The sequence below is a fragment of the Vulpes vulpes genome, chromosome 8 (assembly GCF_048418805.1).
Source record: "Vulpes vulpes isolate BD-2025 chromosome 8, VulVul3, whole genome shotgun sequence".
Lineage (NCBI taxonomy): Eukaryota > Metazoa > Chordata > Mammalia > Carnivora > Canidae > Vulpes > Vulpes vulpes.
The window spans coordinates 73,603,178-73,625,714 of record NC_132787.1 but is presented as its reverse complement, the minus strand read 5'-3'; the positions used below and the strand labels follow the sequence as shown (position 1 = coordinate 73,625,714).

The following is a 22,537-nucleotide window of genomic DNA, read 5'->3' as shown; positions in this document are numbered from 1 at the left end:
GATAGTATAAAAAATGTATTGGGGTTAGAATTGGGTTCTTTCCACTATGGCAGGCAGCTAGGCCATGACTGCAAAGTCACCTTCTCTTGCACAACAGCCAAGAAGCCAGGTAAAATGTGGCTGCTCAAAATTAGTGGATGCAAATAAGCCAGAGCAGACGCCAGAAATGATCTGAAGAAAGAGCTCCTAGGTTCCTGTGGCTGTCACACGTACCAACAAGGGGAGCCCTGGGTCACCACTGCTTGGAAGAATGGCATCTTGAAAGACCAGCCCCATATGTGGCTGAATTTGATCCTCAGTCATGCCAGTGACCCCAAGAGGGTTAGGAAGGGAAATGCAAATATTGGGGGGAAATGATCATCTTGGTCCCAAATAAACTTCTCTGTCTTCAGTGACTTTCTCACCTGCTTGAGTGCCTGGTGTCATACAGGCCCTTGCTTCCAGAAACAGGAAGGAAAAGGAGAATCAGAGTCCCTTCTAGATTGGGGTTTAGGCTTGATTCCTGACTGAGAACCAGAAACCATGGTCTCTGGTTCCCAGCAAGTTTTTTGGGGAAACCTGCTCATTGTTCATGGCTTGGAGTTAACTTGCATCTGTCATAAAAGCTTGTCTCATCTCTAAGAGCAAAATAAATAATATTGCTTAGGCATCATTCCCCCAATCTCCCCAGCCCTGAGCCATGGAAAAGGAGGGTCTCTTCCTGTTTGCTGACTTCTCCACTTGTGCCCACCCCCAAGACACATGCTTTGCCCTTCTGTCCCCTGATCTGTGCCTTTGGAGTAGGGGGTGGGGGTGGGGTTTGGTCCCTAAGGGGCTTCATCACCCTGGGTCATTTGTTCTCTGGCTTCTGGTTGGAATTTGGCCAATGGGAGGAAATCAGAAGGTTGGAGGAGAGAGAGTTTGGGGTATTTCATCTCCTGGCTCCCTCTCATCCTCGCAATGGTTCCAGCAGTGGCTGCTTTTGCTACTAGTACAGCCAAGCTATTGGATGGGGGGTAGAGAGAGGAACCTCTCCCATGGCTGTACTCTCACCAGCTGCAGAAATAGTACAGTACACCTGCCCATCTAAGTCTAGAGGTCATAATGGTTATATACTATTGCTAGACTCTGGACACCTCACCATTCTTTGTTAGTTTCTTAAACTTTACCCTTATTTCTGTAGATTGTCCTGTTATTAAATTCTCTTTGAGTAAACTCTGAGTGTGCCTTCTGATTTCTGCTGGGATCTTGACTAATATATGCTCTTGCCAAGCACCTTCTCAGCTGGTGCTGTTCTGTGGTGACCTTTAGATAGATAATCTCAGGCTTCGAGCTTTAAAATAGTAGTCAGAGGTTTACCTAACACATCTAACCAGCCTCAAGAAATATGCAAAGATTCAGAAATTACCCATGTGGAATTCTTTGCTATTTTCTTCATTACCTTTCTCCTATCCACAATGACTCTAGAATGAAACTTCCCCATCAAAATTCATGCTAGTTCGTTCCATTATTTGGTTTAGGCCAAGTGGAGAAAATGCCATAAGGTCTCCCCATCCCCATCACACCATCCCTAGTTAAAGACATACTCACTTGCCATTGTTGAATATGACAGTGCAGTTGGGCCAACAGTCGTGGTTCACCAAGCCCAGGTTGGGGAAGATGCCCACACCCACTGCCTGTAGGCCTCTCTGGTCACTGAGTGTGAAGCCATTGCAGCTAATCTACCCAGAGAAAAAGATGAAAGAGCAAGTTGACACACATAGGTCAGGGACAGAACACCACCCTGGCTGCTGAAAGTTCAAGAAAATATAAGACTCAATCTCATCCTGGAGATGCTTAGAGAGTCTGCAACAAAACAGTTCATCTCCTGTTCTCTAGGTCACTCCAAAGGACCCTCAAGATGAGCACCATACTTGTTAAAATGCAAAGCCACCTCGGAAGTTTTGGGTAGCTGTATTCTACAAAGGCCAAAGACAGAAATGTTGGTTCTGAGGAGTCTCCCCCTTTTCTTGTGTCTGGGTCTCACATGAATCTTCCCCAGTTTCTACCTTGGTTTCTCTCTGTGCCCTGCTCTGTTTTACTCTGTGTGTGTAGAGCCGGTGGGTTATATGGCCTGAGCTTGCTGATCCATAGGCATCTACCCCCACCTCTTGGACTCATGGCTACAAGAGGTCCAGCTTTGCTGCTCCAGGGCAGCAGTCTCCAAAGGTCCTTCCTCTCTTTCGCTAATGTCCATAGCCCATGACTCCAGGCTCTCCATTATCTTGCCCACCATATCTGAGAAAAGGAATGGTCTCATTTCCAAAGTGACTGGTGAGCAATAAGGGATGGTGACTGGGTCTTCATTTTCAATATGAACAGGAGAAAAAGTAGAAAATGTCGATAAACAGGAAGGTAAATTTCCATCCAAATCTACCGCTTGGAGATAACAAATAGTTTGTGTGTGGGGATGCCAGCTTCCAATAGGGTAGGAATGACTTTCTAGTAAGCAAGGCCAGAAAGACAGAAAAAGTATGAAAGTTCTTTACTTTCCCCTGTCCTCTCTAGCCCTTCTCTCAGCCTCCCCTCCCCACTCCACCTGGCAGCCTCTGAATAATTCTTGGTTGACCAATCCTGTCCCTGCCACATTATGAGGAATCATACCACGCCAAAGATGTGCGAGATGTACTGCATGCTGAACTGCTGGCCCTGGGGTGGCCAGTACTGCAAGAAAGTGTCCACGTCCAGCCGTAGCTCCTTTTGTTCCTCCTCCCCAAAGTGCTCCACATGGTTCTGCAGGTCATCCACAGCGACCAGGCAGCCCTCTGTGAGCCCGGTGCCCTCTCTCTCCACCCGCCACATGATGCGGGCCGCCAGCCTGTGGAGAGGGGCAGGGTTAGGGAGGTCTCAGTACATCCATTCATTTGGCAAACACTTGCTGAGGACTTACAGCATGCCAGGCTGAACTATATAGATGGAATCTCTTTTATCATGGGAGCTTTTTATAGTGGGAGAGACCCAAGTTAAAAAGATAATGATTGAAGCCGAGTGTTAAGTGCTATGCAGAGAGTAAAATAGGGTCACATGAGAGAGACTGGCTGGGGGAAGGGAAACCAAGGTGATCAGGGGAGGTAACATGAAGAAGGAGCACTCAAGCTGAAAATGGAATGAACAGAAGGAGCTGGTTCTGTGCACATAGGGAAGGAGCAGTGAGTACAGAGACCCTGAAGAATGATGGAGAAACAGCAAGGAGACCAAAGTGGCTGCAGCACAGGGAGTGAGGAGTGGAGAGCAAATGTAGGTGGAGAGGTGGGCAGGAACCAAGTCACATGGGGTCTATGAGACCATGAAAGGGGTCTGGGGACACTGAGGTGTGACAGCCTGGGTCTTTCCTGATAGTATGGCTCACTGAGATGGGCAATGGTGAAGGAGTCTAACGCCTGGGTTTAAGTCCATTTCCAGTTACTGCTTGACCCCGAGCAATTCATTTGAAACTCCCTGAACTTATCCCCAAGAGGGATAATGCACATCCTGTGACATGGTATGTCATGGATGTCCACATCTGTGTGAACTTAATTATAGTCTCAGTGATTAAAGAGAGAGGTAGGAAAGATGATCTAGGTGGGGAAACAGTGTAAACCAAGGCTTGGAGGCAGCCAGAGGCTAAGCAGATGCAGGAAACAGGGAGGGGCTGGCCTGGCTGGTGTGGAGGGCTCTGGAGGAGGCGTGGACGCAAGGTGGGACAGGAGGGAGCCCTGGAGAGCACAGGGCATTGAGTGTGAGACAGGGCTGCACTTCACCTTGAGGACAGTGAGGGTCCCCTTGTTAACTGTTAGGCAGCCCGTGCCCACAAGATGAAGCCTCTGACTGAGGGACATTTTGGCAACTCTCAACTACTCATTGAATTCATGCTGGCCAGGCACCTGTGAGGGCCTGGTGACCCAAGGCAGATCCAGTCCCCAAGGGGCTCCCTTGGCAAAGAACAGGCCCGCTTCTGCTCCCATTTGGATCACAGAGTTATTTCTGGAAAGATGCCCTGCTGAGGATCCCAGGTGCTTAGGAACCCAGGTATCCCCACAGGACAGCACTAGAGAAAATAAGGCTCAGGTAGGGTGTCTGTTACCTGTAAATATTAGGGAAATGGTCCCAAAGCTCAGAGAGTAAAGAAAAATGGGTAACAGATTTCAACTCAGTATCAGGAGAAACTACCAACTGGGATTATGCAGATAAAGTGAGTGAGCTCCCCATCACGGAAGGTAACATTTACTTTGGGCTTTAAAAACTAAGTAGGATAATGAAGAGATATCTGCACTCCATGTTTACTCCAGCATGATTCAGAAGAGGTAAGATATGGAAACAACCTAAGGGTCCATGAATGGATGAAAGGATAAAGACGATGTAGTAAAAAACATGATGGAATATTATTCAGCCATGAGAAAGAAGAAAATCCTGCCACTTAAGACAGCATGGATGGACCTTACTAGGGCATTATACTAGCAAAACAAACCAGACACAGACAAAAACTGCATAGTATCAGCTATATATGGTATCTTGAAAGAAAGATGAAAGAAAGAAAGAGAAAGAATAAGAAAGAAAGAAAGAAAGAAAGAAAGAAAGAAAGAAAGAAAGAAAGAAAAAGAAAGAAAGAAAGAAAGAAAGAAAGAAAGAAAGAAAGAAAGAAAGAAAGAAAGAAAAGAGGTCAAATTCATAGAAACAGAGAAAAGTGGCTGCCAGGGTCTGGGGAGTGTAGGAAACAGGGAGAGGCTAGTAAAAGCACAAACTTTCAGCTGTAAGATGAATAAGGTCTGAGGATCTAAGGTAAAACATGGTGACTGTAGCTGGTAACACTGTATTGTATAATTAAAATCTTCCAAGAGAGTAACACATAAATGTTCTCACTTGAAAAGAAACGGATAAGTATGTCAGGGGATAGATGTGATAATTAACTAGATAGGGGATGTCCTTTCACGATGTACACATATATCAAGTCACCATGATGTACTGTTTAAATATCTTACAATCTGGGATGCCTGGGTGGTTCAGTGGTTGAGCGTCTACCTTCGGCTTAGGATGTGATCCTGGAATCCTGGGATCGAGTCCTGCGTTGGGCTCCTGCATGAGCCTGCTTCTCCCTCTGCCTGTGTCTCTGCCTCTCTCTCTCTCTCTCTGTGTCTATGTCTTTCATTAATGAATAAATAAAATCTTTTAAAAAAATAAATAAATATCTTATGATCTTATATGTCAATTATACCTTGATAAAGCTGAATGTTTTAAAAATTAAAATAAAGTAAAATTACAAAAGAACTTTTTAAAAAGAAGCAGTTGTTCAACAGATGGAACTAAGGAGGATGGGGAGGCTGGCAGAGCCATTTCACTTTGTGGTTTCTTAAAAATTAATAAGATATGATGATTCCATTCTGTCTTTAACTTTGTACCATACACACCCAGTGAAAATGCTCTCAATTTCACCTTTCTCATCTCCTCTGCTCTTCACTGTTACTTTCTAAGCACAGACCTGCGGCCCTACCTGGTTGTGTCAACACAGATTTCTGGCCATGGCCACCTAGCAACACCACTAACTATTGCAAATGCCTTTCTCATATAATGAGTACAGAGGGTGGTGTACAGCACCCAGGGACTAGTAGGATATGGTGACTTGAAAAGCTCTGCCTTTTTTCTTGCTCTTTTTTTTCCCCCTTTGCTCCTTTGTTTTGTTTCTTAAATTCCACATATAAGTGAAATCATATTGTATTTATGTTTCTCTAACTTATTTCATTTAGGATAGTATACTATAGGTCTGTCCATGTCATTGCAAACAAGATTTCATTGTTTTCCATGGCTGTGTAATATTCCTTCATATATATATATATATATATATATATATATATATATATATATATATACAGTCAAAAGCTTTGGACTTTTCCCTACCCACTACCCCTCATAATGTTGAATGCTTCTATCACAATTCAAGTTCAAAACTCTGCCAGAGAATAGAAACCAGCTGCTGGCTAATGCCACCCCATAAGTCCACAGATTAGAAGTGTTTGGGAGACCTTTTTAAACTGACCAGCACCAGTAAGAATATCTTATTTTTAATACAAAACCAGGTTTACATTAAAGGAAAACAGCAGTTACATTTTGTTCTGGTGGGTGGGTCCATAATTGAGGTTTACAAATAATCCCATACTACTTAAACCTGTTTGGACATTAAAATTCTGCAGATGGTGAGGAACCTTATTATATTCACGTTAACTGCAGTTTTCCTTTAAATATGGTACATCACACAACCATCCTAAAATGTTAATTGTATAGAAAATGATTTCTAAAGCCTTTTACAGTTAATATAAAAATATATATATATATATATACCACGTCTTCCTTGTCCATTGATCAGTTGATTTCTAAAGCCTTTTACAGTTAATATATATATATATATATATATATATATATATATATATATACCACGTCTTCCTTGTCCATTGATCAGTTGATGGACACCTGGGCTGCTGCCATAATTTGATGATTGCAGATACACTGCTATGTAACCATAGAGAACACACTGATGGCTACCAGAGGGGAATGGAAAAAATAGGTGATGGAGATTGAGGAGGGCATTTGTGATGAGCACCAGGTGATGGATGGAATTGCTGAATCACTATATTGTACCCTTGAAACTAATATTACACTGTATGTTAACTAACTGTAATTTAAATAAAACCTTTTTTTAAAAAACTGTAGTTTTTAAAGGTAGCTGCTGCTATTGAGCTCTAGCTCATTTTGCCAAATCTTCAGATTTTTTTTCAAGAAAAACCAGAAATCCTAATTTTTTAAATGTGGAATTTCCCAATTTTCTAAACATTGGCAAAACAAATTTTTTTAAAAAATTTAAACACTATGGAACCATTGAGAACAGGTCTGTAGCCAGCTCCAGCCAGTGGCTATGGACTGGAATGGCTGCTGTAGACACCCAGTTCTAGATGAGCTCCCAGATACAGAAGTGTCCCTCTCCAGTCTCTTTGAGACTCTATCCTGATCTGTGCTCAGCCTAGCTTCCTTGCACCTGGAAATGCTTGTCACTAAGGCCTTCCCCGCCTGATTTGGGAATTCTAAGGACCACCCCCGGGGCCCCACTCTGACCTGATATTCTCATTGGGCACCTTCCCATATCTCTTGATGGCCGAACACTCATTCTTGTGGTTCAGCCAAGCATCCTTCTGGCAGGTGCGGTCACAATAGTGGGCAAACTTGCACTGTCCACAGTGATGGAGCTTCTCCTGCCTCTTGAAGCAGGTATGGCACACAAAGTTAACAAGGCTGGAAATGGAAGGAGAAACAAATGATTGGGGTGGCACAGCAATAAAGGACCACACTAGATATTGGGTCCCCACGTGGGGGACACTATTGCACCCTTCATATAAGCCTTCCAATTTAACTCAGTAAATATAGATTTATGACCCCTATGCAGTAGGCACTGAGAATACCTAAGCCACCAGAGGAGCGAGTGAACCTCCATGAGGACGCTATGAGAGCAGACCCATGGGGTGTTCCTGGAACACACTGGAACAGACACTTGAGGAGCGCAGGAAGTCTTCCAGGCCAAGGGACTGGGTGGAAATTCTTCATGGTCTCCTTGCCAAAAGCCACAGGTCATTGGCTCCATGGCATGGGAGGGAGTACTCTGTGTCACATGACTTTCTCATTCTTGAAATGTCATGTCCCTTTCCCCAAAGAATAAAACTCATAACTATCTACAGTATGATGGAACATGAAACATGATACAGTTTACACAAAATGGGGTCTGCTGCATTGTGATACATGTCACAGTTCTGCGTGTTTTTGCAAGAGTAATAATACGAGATCACTGATGTAAGTGAGGTTATCCACTGTATTCTCCTGGCTCAGGGAGCAAGGGGCAGTGACACAGATCATGCCTGCCCACTCAATGGGAGATGGAGAGAGGCGTACAAAGATGAATTTCCTTTCCCCATGCTTCCAGCCCTCGGTTTTCTCAAGAGAGAGCTGTGTCTCCCAGCTTAGAGCCGGCTTTCAGGCAGAAGAGGGCATAGGTTAGCATGAAGGAAACGTACTTCAAGATATAACCTGACACCCAGAGTGAGTGAAATGTTGGTATGATGCACAATATATCAATTTCTCTGCAGTGTGGGATAAAGAAATCCTGGCCACTGGAGCAAAGAAATGATGAAAACAAGCTCAGGAGTGTGCACAGAAACACTGAGCTCCCTGGGGAAAAATGGGGTATGTAAACTCATGCTGGAGTTTACAGTCTAAGGAGGGATCTCAAAAGAAGAAAACAGGATGCCTGAGTGGTTCAGCAGTTGAGTGTCTGCCTTTGGCTCAAGGCGTGATCCCAGGATCCTGGATCGAGTCCTGCATCAGGCTCTCTGCAGAGTGCCTGCTTCTCCCTCTGCCTATGTCTTGGCCTCTCTCTGTCTCTCATGAATAAATAAATAAAATCTTTTTTTAAAAAAGTATAGGAAAACAGGGGCTTTTAAAATCACACAATTCTAGAGCCTGAAGAAAGGACTTTCAATAAAACATACAAGTAAGGAAATCCCTGTGTCCATCACTGACCATGCCTTTTAAAATTCCCATAGTGAAAAAGAGTGCACTGCTTCCAAGAACAGTTAGTCCACTGTTGGCCAGTCCTAATTGTGGCAGATTTCCTCCTTGTGATAGGCTCGAATGTGACTTCCCGAGAAGCATACTCCTGTCATCTAATTTGGCTCTCTGGATGCTTGTCCTGTGGAATATGTCTGGGCAGGTCAGTGCTTCAAGAATTTGAAGACCATGGCTGTGACTCCCTTTCACTTCTCCTCTACATCAAACACTCCCAGTCTCTTCAATAGTCTCATTCTGGTCTCCGATGTACCCACAGAGGGTCCCTACAGCCAAAGGAAGGTGGGTATATCAGGACAATCAAGGAAGATCCAGCAACCAATGCTAGGGCATCAGGCTCAAGAATCAGCCCAAAAGCCAGGCCCTGTAGTCCCAGGACAGCATCAAGAAATGGAGAGACAGAGAGCCAAACTGAGGGCACTACACAGGTTATTGCTGCAAGCTAGGTCCTGGGCTTCCTGAAGTCCAGTGTTCAGTCTCTGGGTGGCTACCTTAACAAACTGCTGTGTCCTCATCTACTGTGAGGCACCTTGCTAATAATTTGTTATTAGTCATGAAGTGCTCATAGGCATGGAAAGTTAGTAGTTATTTGTAAGTTCAGAGCAAGTTCAAGGTTATCCCCATACTAATGTCTCCTCACTCCCATGCCATCCCTTAAGCTTTCCCAAAGAGAGGGGAAGAGTAGACTTACACTAGCATATTTAGAATTGCAGATTCTGCCGCCCATCATAGCTCTGCCACAGAGGGTATTCCCTGCTTGTGAAGGTCATTTGCCATGAGCGCTCCAGTAGAACAGAATACACAGGCAGGGACCCTGACAATTTAGTGGAATCTCCAAACCCCTAGAGATGGGGAACTATGAATCTCTCACATCCACCTCAAGTCAAGATGGCATTCTCTGGCAGGAATGTGAAAATCATCAGTATAGACTGAACTGCTGAAGAGCTCAAGTAATCTGGATCCCCATGAGGCTCCAAATTCTGTCTCCTGGCCTCTCAAGGGTAGATGAGGGTTCATAGTGCTTTATAATTATGGTGCCCAGAACAGAATATGGTATCCAGGTGTGGTACTATTCACACTTTTTGGAGCTGGACTTGTGAATTCCATTTATAAATAAATGGAATTCAAAATTCACAGTTAAGATCAGGTTACAAATCTAGTCACTAGAAACTCCCAAGTTTTCTTAAAGGTGTTGTAACCAAGTCAGAGCTTCCCTCCATGTGTCCATATGATGCTGTGTTTTAAAAATACCTTTGAGGTATAACTGACATACATATCCAAAATCTTTAACTTGATAGACACTGACATATACACATACCTGTGAAACCATCACCATGACCAAGACAGTGAGCCTAAAATTTCTGCATGACATTGAATTTTTTTTTAACCTGAAGTGGGTCTTCCCCTTTATCCCTAGCTGATAGTATTCCAAGTGGTCCAGATCATTTAGAACTTTCATTCTGTCATCACTTACATTGGTATGCTGAGGCTTGAATCATTTGCAAGGCTGAGACCAAGTCTTAGGTTCAGAAGGGGAAGGAGGAGCAGATGCCCACCTCTAGGGTATCAAGACCAGGACCAGGAATACAAACCCAAGGCAGGAAAGAAAGGGAAATGGTCTAGAGAGAAGAGAGAAACAAACACGATCAGGGCAGCCCTGGTGGCTCAGCGGTTTAGCGCCGCCTTTAGCCCGGGGTATGATCCTAGAGACCCAGGATCGAGTTCCATGTCGGGCTCCCTGCATGGAGCTTGCGTCTTCCTCTGTCTGTGTCCCTGCCTCTTTCTCTCTCTGTGTCTGTCATAAATAAATAAAATCTTCAAAAAAAAAAAAAAAAAGAAACAAACACGATCATGCTGGCTGTCACTTGTGACTTGTCCCTTAGAGCTCTATGCCTACCTGCTCTAGGGGTGCCCATTAGGGAACCACTCCCCATCGGGACTGCTCTACCATTTTACACCCAAACTAATAATTTTTAAAATATTCAAGCATAATACCCTCATATTTTTATTTGTACACATATATTCACATTCATAGACATATTTCATGGGGAAACTGGAATTTGTACCTACCAAATATTACGCTTTGCTGTTCTCACACTGTATTTCACATTTTAAACAGAACCACAAATTCCAGGTGGTCACCTAGAATAAGAGAAGTTTTGCTGCATCATCTTTATGTGCTCTGCTTATTTCTAATATATTTAAGCTTCAGGAAGAGATAGTAGCACAGGGGCTGAAGACATGAACCATGGCCTGTGCAAGTTCAAGTATTTAAGAATCTTAATAATTTGCTCTTGCAACAAACAGGCAGTGGAGGGCACAGGTGTTAGGGGCTAACCATGCAACTGCAACTGAGAGTCCTCTGGATTAACTTCAAGGCAGAATATAATGTTTATTAAGGGATATGTGATTTTAAAATGTGCTAATTTGAAGTTTATGCAACAGCAATTGTTTTGAACTGAGACCAATGTAGATTTTTTTTTTTCCCCAAGGAGGAGCATTTTATCCCTGACATTGTATAGAATTGCTGGTGTATGGTGATATAAAAACCATACAAACTATTTTCTACAGGCTCACACACTTGTTTTATAATCCACTCTACAATTTTGCTAGGGCCTAGAGTCAAGTTTTAAATCCTGGTGAAAAGCATTGTGAGTTACCTCCTAATTTAGATCTCCTTGGGATGAAGCTGCCCTTTCTCTCCATCACCTCACCTGACAATAAGGCTTAGCCATGAGGCTGGAACTGAGAAGGAAGGAGTGTGTGTTTGAAGCAGACCTGGGCTTCTCGAACCTCAATGTACATACACATCACCAGAGATCTTGTTAAAACTCAGGTTCCAATTCAGTAGATCTGGAGTGGGGCCTGAGATTCTGCATTCCTAACAAGTTCCTGGGTGATACTAAGCTGTAACTTTGAGCAACAAGAATGTAGAAATGAGAGCAAACCTGCTCCTTCTAGTGGGATATGCATGAAAAAGTGTCAGGCAGGCAGGAAGGGGAAGTTTAATTAAAAAAAAAAAATCCTGTCCCTCTGCTCTCCACCTCCCTTATTGGTGACAGGACAAATCCTATGGAAGATGAAACCTGGAGTCAGAGCTGAGTTCAGCTCCTGATTCCAGTATCTATCAGCTGTGTGATCTCAAGCAAGTACCCTAAACTCTCTGAGCCTTTGTTGCCTTAGGTGAAAATGGGAATAACAACACCTTGATTTTGAAATCTTTCAGACAGATGAATATTACTTTTCAATGAAACATGCTTACTATTTTAAGAAATGTGGGGCACCTGGGTGGCTGAGGAGTTGAGCATCTGCCTTTGGCTCAGGTCGTGATCCTGGGGGTCTAGGATCGAGTCCCACATCAGGCTCCCTGCTCAGTGCAGAGCCTGCTTCTCCCTCTGCCTATGTCTCTGCCTCTCTCTCTGTGTCTCTCATGAATAAATAAATAAAATCTTAAAAAAAAGAAAAGAAATTCAAGCAAAGAAAATACAAAGAAAATCCCACCACTCTCAGAGTGATTTTGAAGATTACATGAAATGTAAAATAGCCAGCTCAAAGAGCCTTGCACAAGATGAGAGCTCTGTAGCTGTCAGCCTGGTCCACCTGCCCATCTGTCACATGGGGAAGTTGGGCCAGGTGATCTCAGAGCTCCTGCTCTCTTCTAGGATCCACTAATTCTCAGGCAGTCACCAGCAAGGAAGACATCCCAGCTAGAGGAGAACCCCTGCAGGAGGGGCAGGTAATTCTCTGACAAAAAATACCTTCTCTTCCTTCTTACTTCCCCCAGTGAGAAAGAGTATCCAGAAGACAGGAAGTCCTAAACCCACTTTTTGGATTCCAAGAGAAAGGTGCTTCTTCCAGCCAGGCTTAGCCAGGCTTAGCCAGATGACCTCTGAGAAGTTCTATTTCTCTCTCTTTTTTCAGTGCCACAGAGGATATTAACTCCCACTTTCACAATGCTTTGCAATTTTCAAAGAGATGTTGTATGCAATTCCCCTTTGTTAAACCATCACAACAACCCTTTAGAATAGAGATCACGGTCCTACCAGGGAAATTATTCTTATAGGGATTCCCTATGCCTGCCACTGCAGCCAGCACAGAGGACAGAGGAAGCCGTCAAAGCCCACTTTGGGCTCTGCCTGCAGCCCTGAGCGTGATTTGCCCTGGCCAGTGGGTCCCCATTAACTCCTTGCTCTGCAGCCCTGCCCTGGGTTATGTCATCTGTCAGAGTCAAGAGGCTGGAAGGGCTGCTGCTGCTCAGCTCCTTGTATGGAAATAATCAGTTACTGGATAGATAAATGCAAAGAGAAGGTGCCTGTAAGGTGGACAAGCCCTCTAAAAATATAGCCAAAAAGGACTGAACCAACACTGGCTTTCTGGACTGCTAAAAAACTCAGTCTGCCAGCAGCTCTCCCCTCAAAAACCCAGGGGAAGGGACTGTGTCTTCAAGAACACCCCATCCCTCAAGAAAAACCCAGAGGATTTTACAATATTTTAAATTCCGTCTCTCCTTCCTTCCTTGTTCCTTCCACTCTACTTTCCTTTTACAAGTATTTATTGGGCATCTACTATGTGCTGTGCATTGACTTGGTAATTGACGGCCTTAAAGATAAACACATAAACACATATGGGCAAGATAAGGCATGTCACTCAGGAGTGCAGGTAACATGCTGCAGGGTTCAAGGAAGGGAGACCAGTGGGGGACTTAAGGAATCTGAGAAGGCAGTCATCTATGGGGAGGAGGCACTGTCTGTACTCAGACAATGTCAAGTTCTTCCATGGAGAAGCACTGGCTTGAGTCAAAGACATCCATGTTGGGAGGGTGAAGGCACATATAGGAGACAGGAGTAGCTATCTGACAAGATCATAGGATTCACCACACTGGGAAATAATGCTGAAACAATGACCAGACACAGGGGGAACCTGGAATGTTACTCTCAGTAGTATGTCCATATTCTGCAGGCAAAGGGGAGCCACCGAAGGCTTTTGCAGAGAGAAGACACACGCCCAGAGTTGGGAGGCTCATTTTCCTTTTCCCCATGGCATCTACTTAATATTATTTTTATATGGCCCATGTCAACCCTTAAGGGCATCGCTGGATTCATGTTTGTACTACACATAACTTAGCATAAGAAGTTAGGTGATACTGTTTCCTCAAGTCAAAGCTAGGTATTGCCTATTTATTTTTAACATCTCTTCCATACTAAAGTGGTATTCTCAAGATTTCCTCTGCCACAACTCACACGATGAAGTTCACACACCCAACTCACTCCTGTCTGCATTTCCCACCCTCTGGCAGTGACCATGCCCCATTTCCCATGTTCAAAACACATCTTCAGATGCACAAGACTGAAAATGATATCATTGTGAGGACAACCTGGTATTTGATCTAATTTATATTGAAAAAGCAATTATCCTCAAACTTCTGCAGTTAAGGATTATTTCAAAAAATTTAGCAATACAGCTCATAACAGGTCATGTGACATTTCATGTGTCTTGCCTCTGCAACTTAAAATGCCAGACTAAAATAAAACAAATAAAGACATATTTCTAAATCTGCTATGGTTATCCTCAACAACAAGTGCAAATGTTTGACAACTGTAAGTTGAATAATAAACAGTGATTCATTCATTTTCTGAACACCAAGTGTAAATGTTTAACACTGTACCTTGAATAACAAATAGTGATTCATTCATTTTCTGAAGTAACTGTTCAGGAATTTCCCTAATCCCTTTATTAAATGATTTCTATTAATAGCACCAGTTGCCCCCACCACCCACCCACCAGCTGTTATCAGATTCAAGGCCACAGTGTGTTGGTGTGTATGCCATGCTAATCCTGGTGTTCCCACAAACCCACATAGAATTACTCCAGCTAAAAGCCCAGCTGTCTCCAGTGGACCTGAAGCTCATAACTGCTCCAATTTTCAAAAAAGCCTGGCTAGCATTAATTTCTTCTAAAGTATTCTACTTTTTCTTATGTTCTTATCTTTGTTTTTTCCTACACGTGTATGCATGATCTCCTGGACACTTTCAACTCTTTAAACAGAATCACTTAGGATCCAGTCTAGTTTTTATTTAAAGAATTTTTTTTTTTTTAAAGTTCACTATCCTTGATGATTCTTAACATCTTCTGTGATGAGTCAGATTAACATGAAATTCATCTTATCAGTTGTGATAAGCTGAATAATAGCCCCCCAAAATGTCAATATCCTAATCCACAGAACCTGTGAATATTTTACACTACATAGCAAAAGGGACTTTACTTAATTCTTAGATGGCGTGAGCTCTAACTAGCACTACCCCCCAAACACATACCCCATTTTAACCAGAAATATGACTCTGTAACTTCTGCTCAAGGTTCTCACCCTTCTGTCAATTAAAAAAAAAAAAAAAAAAAAAGGTTCAGTACCCTTTGTCTTGCAGACAACAGCCCAACAGTTCATTATTTGTAGATAGCTATTAGGAGAAGTTGTTCTCCAATATTATTGTAAAACATGCTTCAAATTCCTATCTTGGTCAAATCTGATTCTATGCCAGATTGGCCCAGAATCCATTTAGTTGTGGCTTTTATGTAAAGATAATGATGATGATGGTGATGGTGATGACGCTATTTTATTCAAAGTGTAATAAATGATACCCCATGGACCTTAGTCTGTAGGTCAACTGGGTTAACCAATTGATTTTTACAGTTTGGAAAAGATGGAGGTTCTATTTCAGAGTACTGGAAGAGTCCTTCCATGACCAACCAGCAAAAAAGATAAGGATCTAATTTTGTTGATGGCCTGAATCACACTTAAGGCTAAAACCATTTCTCTTCTTCTTCCCCTTAGCATAAAATGAACTAAATAAACTATAAAAAGGGAAGTGAAGGAATGCAATGACAATAAGTAACTAAAACAAAAATAAACTTAAAAAAAAGAAACTTAAGTTTGGATATAATTTTAAAAGATATATGTAAGACAGAAAAATGAATAGTTTTTAAAATGCAAGATATGAAAAATTATAGAAAGTCAAAAGTAACTGAGGACAAGGGGTGCCTGGGTGGTTCAGCTGGTTAAGTATCCAACTCTTGATCTTAGCTTAGGTCTTGATCTCAGGGTTGTGAATTCAAGCCCCACATTGAGCTTCATGTGAGGTATGGAGCCTACTCGATAAGTGAATTAATTAATTAATTAATTAAAAGCAACGGAGGATTAGAAAAGAGTTAAAATCATAAGTGCTAATAAACCAAAATGATGCAGAAGGATTCAAACAGTTTAGAAGTTCTGAACAGGAAACAACCTTGATATCCAAAATATGGCACTTGCTAAACTGATGTATAACAGTCAACAAAAAGAGTACTATATAGTCATTAAAAATGCTTTAGAAGGATAATGGTTTGAAAAGTGGCTCATAATATATTGTAAGGTAAAGAAGTTACACAACAGCCCACTTTTGTGAAAGGAAGAAATGTATACATTAATTACATTGAACTTAAGATACTGTCAATATACTAAATATATCATTTTTTAACCATTAAAAAACAAATTCTCCCAATTAAACCATGAGCCACAGATTGTACAATACATCATGATTTCAGAGATGTCTAAAATGAAATATGTATCCTAAAATTAATAAAATACTATATTGTGTCATATTCCTTTCATTGTAAAATAAACTCCCATCCTCCCCATATTTTAATAAAATATCTTAATTTTAGGGAAGCATTTCCCCATCAAGGTGTACATTAATGTAGTGTTTCTCCCACTACCATCACCATACCTACAAATCATTGGAAAAATATTTTGTATGCATCATATTTGCATAAAACAATTGTAAGGAGTCAATTATACTCCAAAAACAGAACAATCATAAGGACATATGCCAGTATGTTAACAGTAGTTTTCTCTGAATGTTAAGGTTGCAGAGAATTTTTATTTTCTTACTTTGGTTTTTCTATAATTTCTACATTTTGTAAAACAAGCTAAAAAATCTGAACAAGACAATATCATGAATTCCCAGATTAACCCCACTTCATGTAGAAATAAGCAGGATTACTCAAGTTAAGGTATCATGGGCTCCTATTCTCTGTTCTCCCCAAAACTGGGCACACTCAGAGTAGAAAGCATGAAGGGTAGCAAGCAATTTTTAAGAGTTCATTTACCATCCTTAGGGTTGATCCACTTGAAAAGATCATGCCCATGAAAGATAGCTCCTTGGTAAATTGACCTTATCCACCTGCTTCACCTTCATCCCTTTCCAGCCCGACCAAAAACCCCATAAGTGATGGAAAATACCTGTTCTTTCAAATACCAGTTTTTAGAAAAAAAATCCTTAGGCTAATTTGGAGTTCAGGAAGGAGTTACCCAATTGATTAGCTATACCTGGCAGGGATTGAGGTAGTGTTACATATTTGCCCAACCTAAAATGATTGTCTCTGTACTCTTGCTCCTTTATATTTAAGGATCAAAAAAAGTCACAATTTTCCAATCAGCAAAATTCGAGAGGTTGTAATCAGACTAAGGGCTATATTACAGGGATGCCTGGGTGGCTCAGTGGCTGAGCATCTGCCTTCAGCTTAAGGTGTGAACCCCGGGGTCCTGAGATCAAGCCCCACATCAGGCTCCTTTTGAGGATCCTGCTTCTCCTTCTGCCTGTGTCTCTGCCTCTCTCTGTGTCTCTCATGAATAAATAAATAAAATATTTTTAAAGGACTATATTATAAAGGCCTAGATTGTTGCTGTTAATGCTAAACTAAGTCTATCCTAGCAAAGACAATGCAAATTTGCAAGTCAACATTACACACTACAACATTATATATTTTTTTTTAAGAAATACAGCATTATATTTTAAAGCTACATGTCACATACATTGTGATCCAGTAATTCCATTCCTAGGATACATACCTCATGTATCTGTCCACCAAGAAATAAAAACAAAAATTGCAACCACGGACAGAAGAATGGAAAAATAAACTGTGGTACATACAAACTGACACAGTTGATTCATTTTATTAATTACACAAAACCACATGCATGAATATTTAACACAGAGTAAAAAAAGCAAGTGGCATAAAGTCAAATATATTATACCTTTGTTTCAAAGATCAAAAAGAAAACACAAAAACTAAATTATATGTTGTTCAGGAATATGTACACATATTACTCAAAAGGCAGGGGAATAATAACATAAAATTCAGGACACTAGTTACCTTTGGAACAAACCAGGGACTGAATAGGGAAAGATAGAGAAGATGCAATGTAATTGCACACTCCAGTTAAATAGGTTTCATGGAATAGTTTCATGGGTGTTCGTTTATTGTTATGCTTCGTAACATTCATGTATACAATATATGTCATATATTGTTGGAAAGAATTTTCACTTAATGCAGTGCTCAACTAAAAATAAAATCTTTCCTCATGTTTGTGTTTGGAGGGTAGGGCAGAAAGCCTGGCTTGCAATAACATGGATTAGAATGTGCCTCTTTTGTGAGTGACTCAATCCTACCTCCCCACTCAGGTTTCTTATCTACAGTGGCTGTGTCTCATGAAGTGGCAAAATGGAAGGACCCGATGGGCAAAGATTTCCTTTGCTGCCTCTTTAGGCTATCCCAGGTATACCCAAAGAGTAGCCCTCTCATCTTTGCAGTGACAAACTTGGGAAAAATCACTTTTTAAAAGTATTTCTTTTTTATTTTTTTCAATCAATTTAAAATCACCCCAATTTTTATAATAATAATAATAATTATACAACACTTTGTTAGCATTTTATCTGCAATGTATACTAAATTTGTTTTGTAATCATTCCTTCAAATGAATGATTTACTTACAGTAAGAAAATCATATAAACATCCCAAATATTCAGTCATAAAGAAGTGGTAGGAAAGCAGGCAGCCATTAAATACTATGTTTATGAAGAGGACATACTAACAAAGAAGTAGCTAAATTATTAAATGTAAAATATCATAGTTTCTGTAATAAAATCCCAGCTGTGTAGTACAAATGAAACCTATGTTTTAAAATAAGCTGGAAGGAAATATACAACAACGTTTAGGGTTAGTACCTTTGTGTGAAAATATATTTTATTTCTTCCTTAGTTTTACTTTTATTTTTTTTATTTACTTATTTTTTTAGTTTTACTTTTAAAATGGAAGGAAAACCCACTCAACTCCAAACACTCTTAAAAGGGATACTAATTGACTATGTCAACTTTTAGGAAACTAGAGACACCAAAGGAAGTATTCTACATAAGGCAATGTGGCAACTCAGTGACAGCACCAAGATCATTGTTCAGAGGTTTTGTTTTCTAGCTTTTTAGTCTTAATTCTGAATCCCACTGACTCCTTAACTGCACTCACCTCCAGCCACAAAACATACACAAATAAACTAATAAAGTAAGACAAACTCCCGTTGAACAGGTATTACTGTCACCTCAGCCCCCTTACATTCCTCAGGTGACTGTCAGCCATATATTCCGTTCACTATCTTCTCCCTGAAGATCCTGGTAGGCAGGAAGAAACGAAAATCTGAATGCTAATCAAATTATCCTTGGAAAGCAGTGCCCATTCTCAGGATGGTGAGTACAGTGAGCCAAGCACAAAGCCTAGATTACCAGAGGCCATCTTGATTCAGACCACATCAATGTCAGGCAGGTCACCCCAACTTTGGGCTCAGAAAATATTCTTACAATTTAATCACTTGGCAAGGTGTTTTGTTTTGTTTGCTTTTTTAAAATAAAGCTTTAACACTAATTTAAAACTTTGGTAGTCAAGTGGGCATATGGTTGTTATATGGGAATATAAATTTAACAGAGCCACTTTGGAGAGCCTATTAAAATACAAACAGCACACTCTATGACACAATTCCTCTTCTAGCCATATGTCTTGGAGAATAATCACACATGTGTACAAGTAGACATTGTCAAGGATATAACTGCAGAAATGTTTGTTTTAATGAAAAGCTGGAAACCACCAAATGTCTCTCAATAGGGAAGTGGATAAATAAGTTTTCATGTATTTATTGGGTAGAATATCTACAGGAGTTAGGCAATCCACATAGCATATGGATCAACATAGATAGATCTACAGGTGGGTAAAAGAAGTAGATCTTTGAGGATTTAAAAGAATTATCTGTAGACTTATAGTTCTCATAAGGATACATATCAAAAACATGTTTAGTGAAAAGAGCAAGTTCTAGAATGACATCTCAAGTATGATGCCACTTCTGTTAAGAAAAAAAAAGACAAACTACAGCTATACATTGTGATATATGTATATAATAGTGCAAGAACATTCTAGAAGTAAACACATTAAAATCATAACACCTATTACCTCTGAGGAAAGACAGAGAAGATTGGGATTGGCAGAGGAAAAGATAAAAAGGGATTTCAGCCTCTTGGTAATATTCTAATTTTTCAAATGTAAATGGATTTCAGTGTTACTTGTGTATTTGCAATGGCTTTTTTTAAAGTCTCAGCAATTACTTTATGCTTTAATATACTGATTATACTCAAGAAGCTAAAAACATGGAGCCTTCTGTAAGAAAATGTTTCCTATAGACCACACCCACCATTCCATTTCCCTTCCCTCTGCCCTCCCCACACACAGCACACCCACTCAGCCACGTTCCACATTCAACATTCAATGTACTGTGAAAAAAGTGCCCCAAAGCCTTTGCTTATCTTTACAACCCTCCTAGGGACCAGAATAAATCACATTAACAATGACTCTTTGCAGAAAAAAAAAAAAAGATACCAGAAAACAGCTGTCAGAAGTGCTATTTTGTTAAAAATGATCACATGGATTCTATCCCTTTCCCTTAGGATTTTGAGAGCAAAAGATTTCAGAGTTTGGCATGAGCCACACCAACAGAAAAGGTGGCAACACCCCACATTTCATACCTGTCAAAAACTACTGCGGAATAAGCCCGCTCAGCAAAGATGACATCCGCAGCCCAGAACTCCTTAGTGGCCTTCAGACCTCTGCCCTTGCCCTCAGAAGTGAAGACCTCCACGTTCTCCATTCTCCCTATTGTCATCTCAGAGTCCTTCAGGCAGCTCAGTGGATATATCACACTGAGCCAAGTCCCTTGTCCTTGCTATTTCAGCACCTTCAGCATCCCAAAGAGCAAGCCTATAAATGGACAAGCACCTCCCCTTCCCTACCCCCCTCAGCTGCTGGGCCCTCACCTCCCCCTCTGCCACATTTCCTGGAGGTGGGAATGGGGCAGAAGAGAGGACAGTGATCTGACAAGGGTCTCATTCATCACCCAGCAAAACTGACAAGGCAGAAATGACCATGGGCTGGTGTGCCTCTCAGATTGGGCCTGAAAACTGAAAAGTTCCTTTGCAAGAAGCAGCTCAGTCCTGGATGGCAGTTGTGCTCAGCTTTAGTTGGAATAGGGAGCACTTGGTCAGTACGGTATTTTTAGCAGCCAGATGCCTCTGTCAATCCAAAGCAGACAGCTGAAATGGTCCAAGAGAAGAGGTGATGCTTGCTGCTCTGGGAACCTTCAGCTGCCAGGCTTCTACTTTCTCAAGTGTGATGGGCCCCTTGTCACCTTCCCTCTCCCCCACAGGCAGACTGTTTGCAGAATACAGCAGATGCCAAACTGACGCCCTTCGCATATACATAACATTATTATTTAGGCTACCAGGGGCATTTCTCTTCTTCAGTACTACCTGGGGCTCCCACAGCACCCCCACCCAGGGCATGAAGGTCTGGGAGTTCCCTGATGACACAGGTGTGCTGGATGCAGGCTGTATTTGGAGAAGAGGCAAGCTTTAGCAATGAAAAGCCTCATTTCTATCCTTTTATCAAGTCTCCCTTAAACATGTGTCTGCTGCCAGGAAAATACCAACATGCTCTGTCTTTCCTCTTTCCCAGGAATGAGGGCATTGGAGGGACAATTCTAAAATGTCCATTGACCTAAATGCCACTGTTATTTTTCTTTTTTCCTTTTAAGTAAACTCTACACCCAATGTGGAGCTTAAACTCACAACCTGGAGATCAAGAGTCACATGCTCTACTGACTGAGCTAGCCAGGTGCCCCTAAAAGCTACTCTTCTTGATTACCAGACAGCTGTTACTAAAGTTGAAAAGACAAATATCATATGATTTCACCTACATGTGGAATCTAAAAAGCAAAACAACAAAACAAAGCAGAGACCCACAAATACAGAGAACACACTGGTGGCTGCCAGAGGGGAGAGGGGTGGGGGAATGGGCAAAAGGGGAGTAGGAGATACAGCTTCTAATTGTGGAATGAATATGTCACAGAGATGAAAGGTACAGCACAGGGAATATAGTCAATGATATTGTAATAGCATTGTATGGTAACTGATGGTAACTACGCTTGTGAGCAGAGCATAATGTATAGAGTTGTCAAATCACTACATCATATGCCTGAAACTAATATAACATTGCATGTCAATGACTCTTCAATTAAAAAAAAATAGAATAAAAAGCAAGGAATTTTTAAAAACAACAATAAATAAATAAATAAATAAATAAATAAATAAAATAAAGTTTTGAGAGTGCCCCCAAGAGTAAACATCACATGCTCCCAAAGGGAAAAAAAAAAGATTAAAAAGGAGTTCTTCCATCTAAGTTAGCTTCATATGAATACCTGGACTCACACTGCCTGGCAACTCAGGGCCTTGCAGCAACCAGTCTTCTCTCAGGACCCAGTAGCTCAGCCTGGTAGAGATTAGGTTGTTCTCTAGACACTATTCCCCTGGAACAGGTTCAACCCCAGCCAAGGTCAAGAAAGAAATCTAGATGCCCCAAGTCAGAGAGAGAGAGGGAGCATCAAGCCTAATGCTTTAGTTATACCTGTGAGTGTCAACCCTATCAGAATAGTATTATATTAGTGTGGTAGATAGAATATCGCCCCCAAAGATGTCCAGGTCCTACTCCCTAGACCTGGGAATATGTTACTTTATATGACAAAAGGAACTTCACA

The 22,537-nt window shown here is 41.3% G+C and overlaps 1 protein-coding gene across 2 annotated transcripts in view; it reads right to left on the bottom strand.

Annotated features, from left to right (window-relative positions):
* SMYD1 (SET and MYND domain containing 1) overlaps positions 1–20,718 on the bottom strand; it is a 36,184-nt gene extending 15,466 nt beyond the window's left edge. The window contains exons 1-4 of one of the 2 annotated variants that reach the window (XM_025994669.2): positions 20,475–20,718; positions 7,099–7,275; positions 2,623–2,836; positions 1,570–1,700 (exon numbers count right to left, since the gene is read on the bottom strand). In XM_025994669.2, the coding sequence (XP_025850454.1) occupies positions 1,570–1,700; positions 2,623–2,836; positions 7,099–7,275; positions 20,475–20,611 (659 nt within the window). In that variant the 5' untranslated portion in view covers positions 20,612–20,718. The remainder of the gene's footprint in view (positions 1–1,569; positions 1,701–2,622; positions 2,837–7,098; positions 7,276–20,474) is intronic. The other variant, XM_025994670.2, reaches the window with a different exon arrangement.
* Between the last annotated feature and the right edge of the window lie 1,819 nt (positions 20,719–22,537).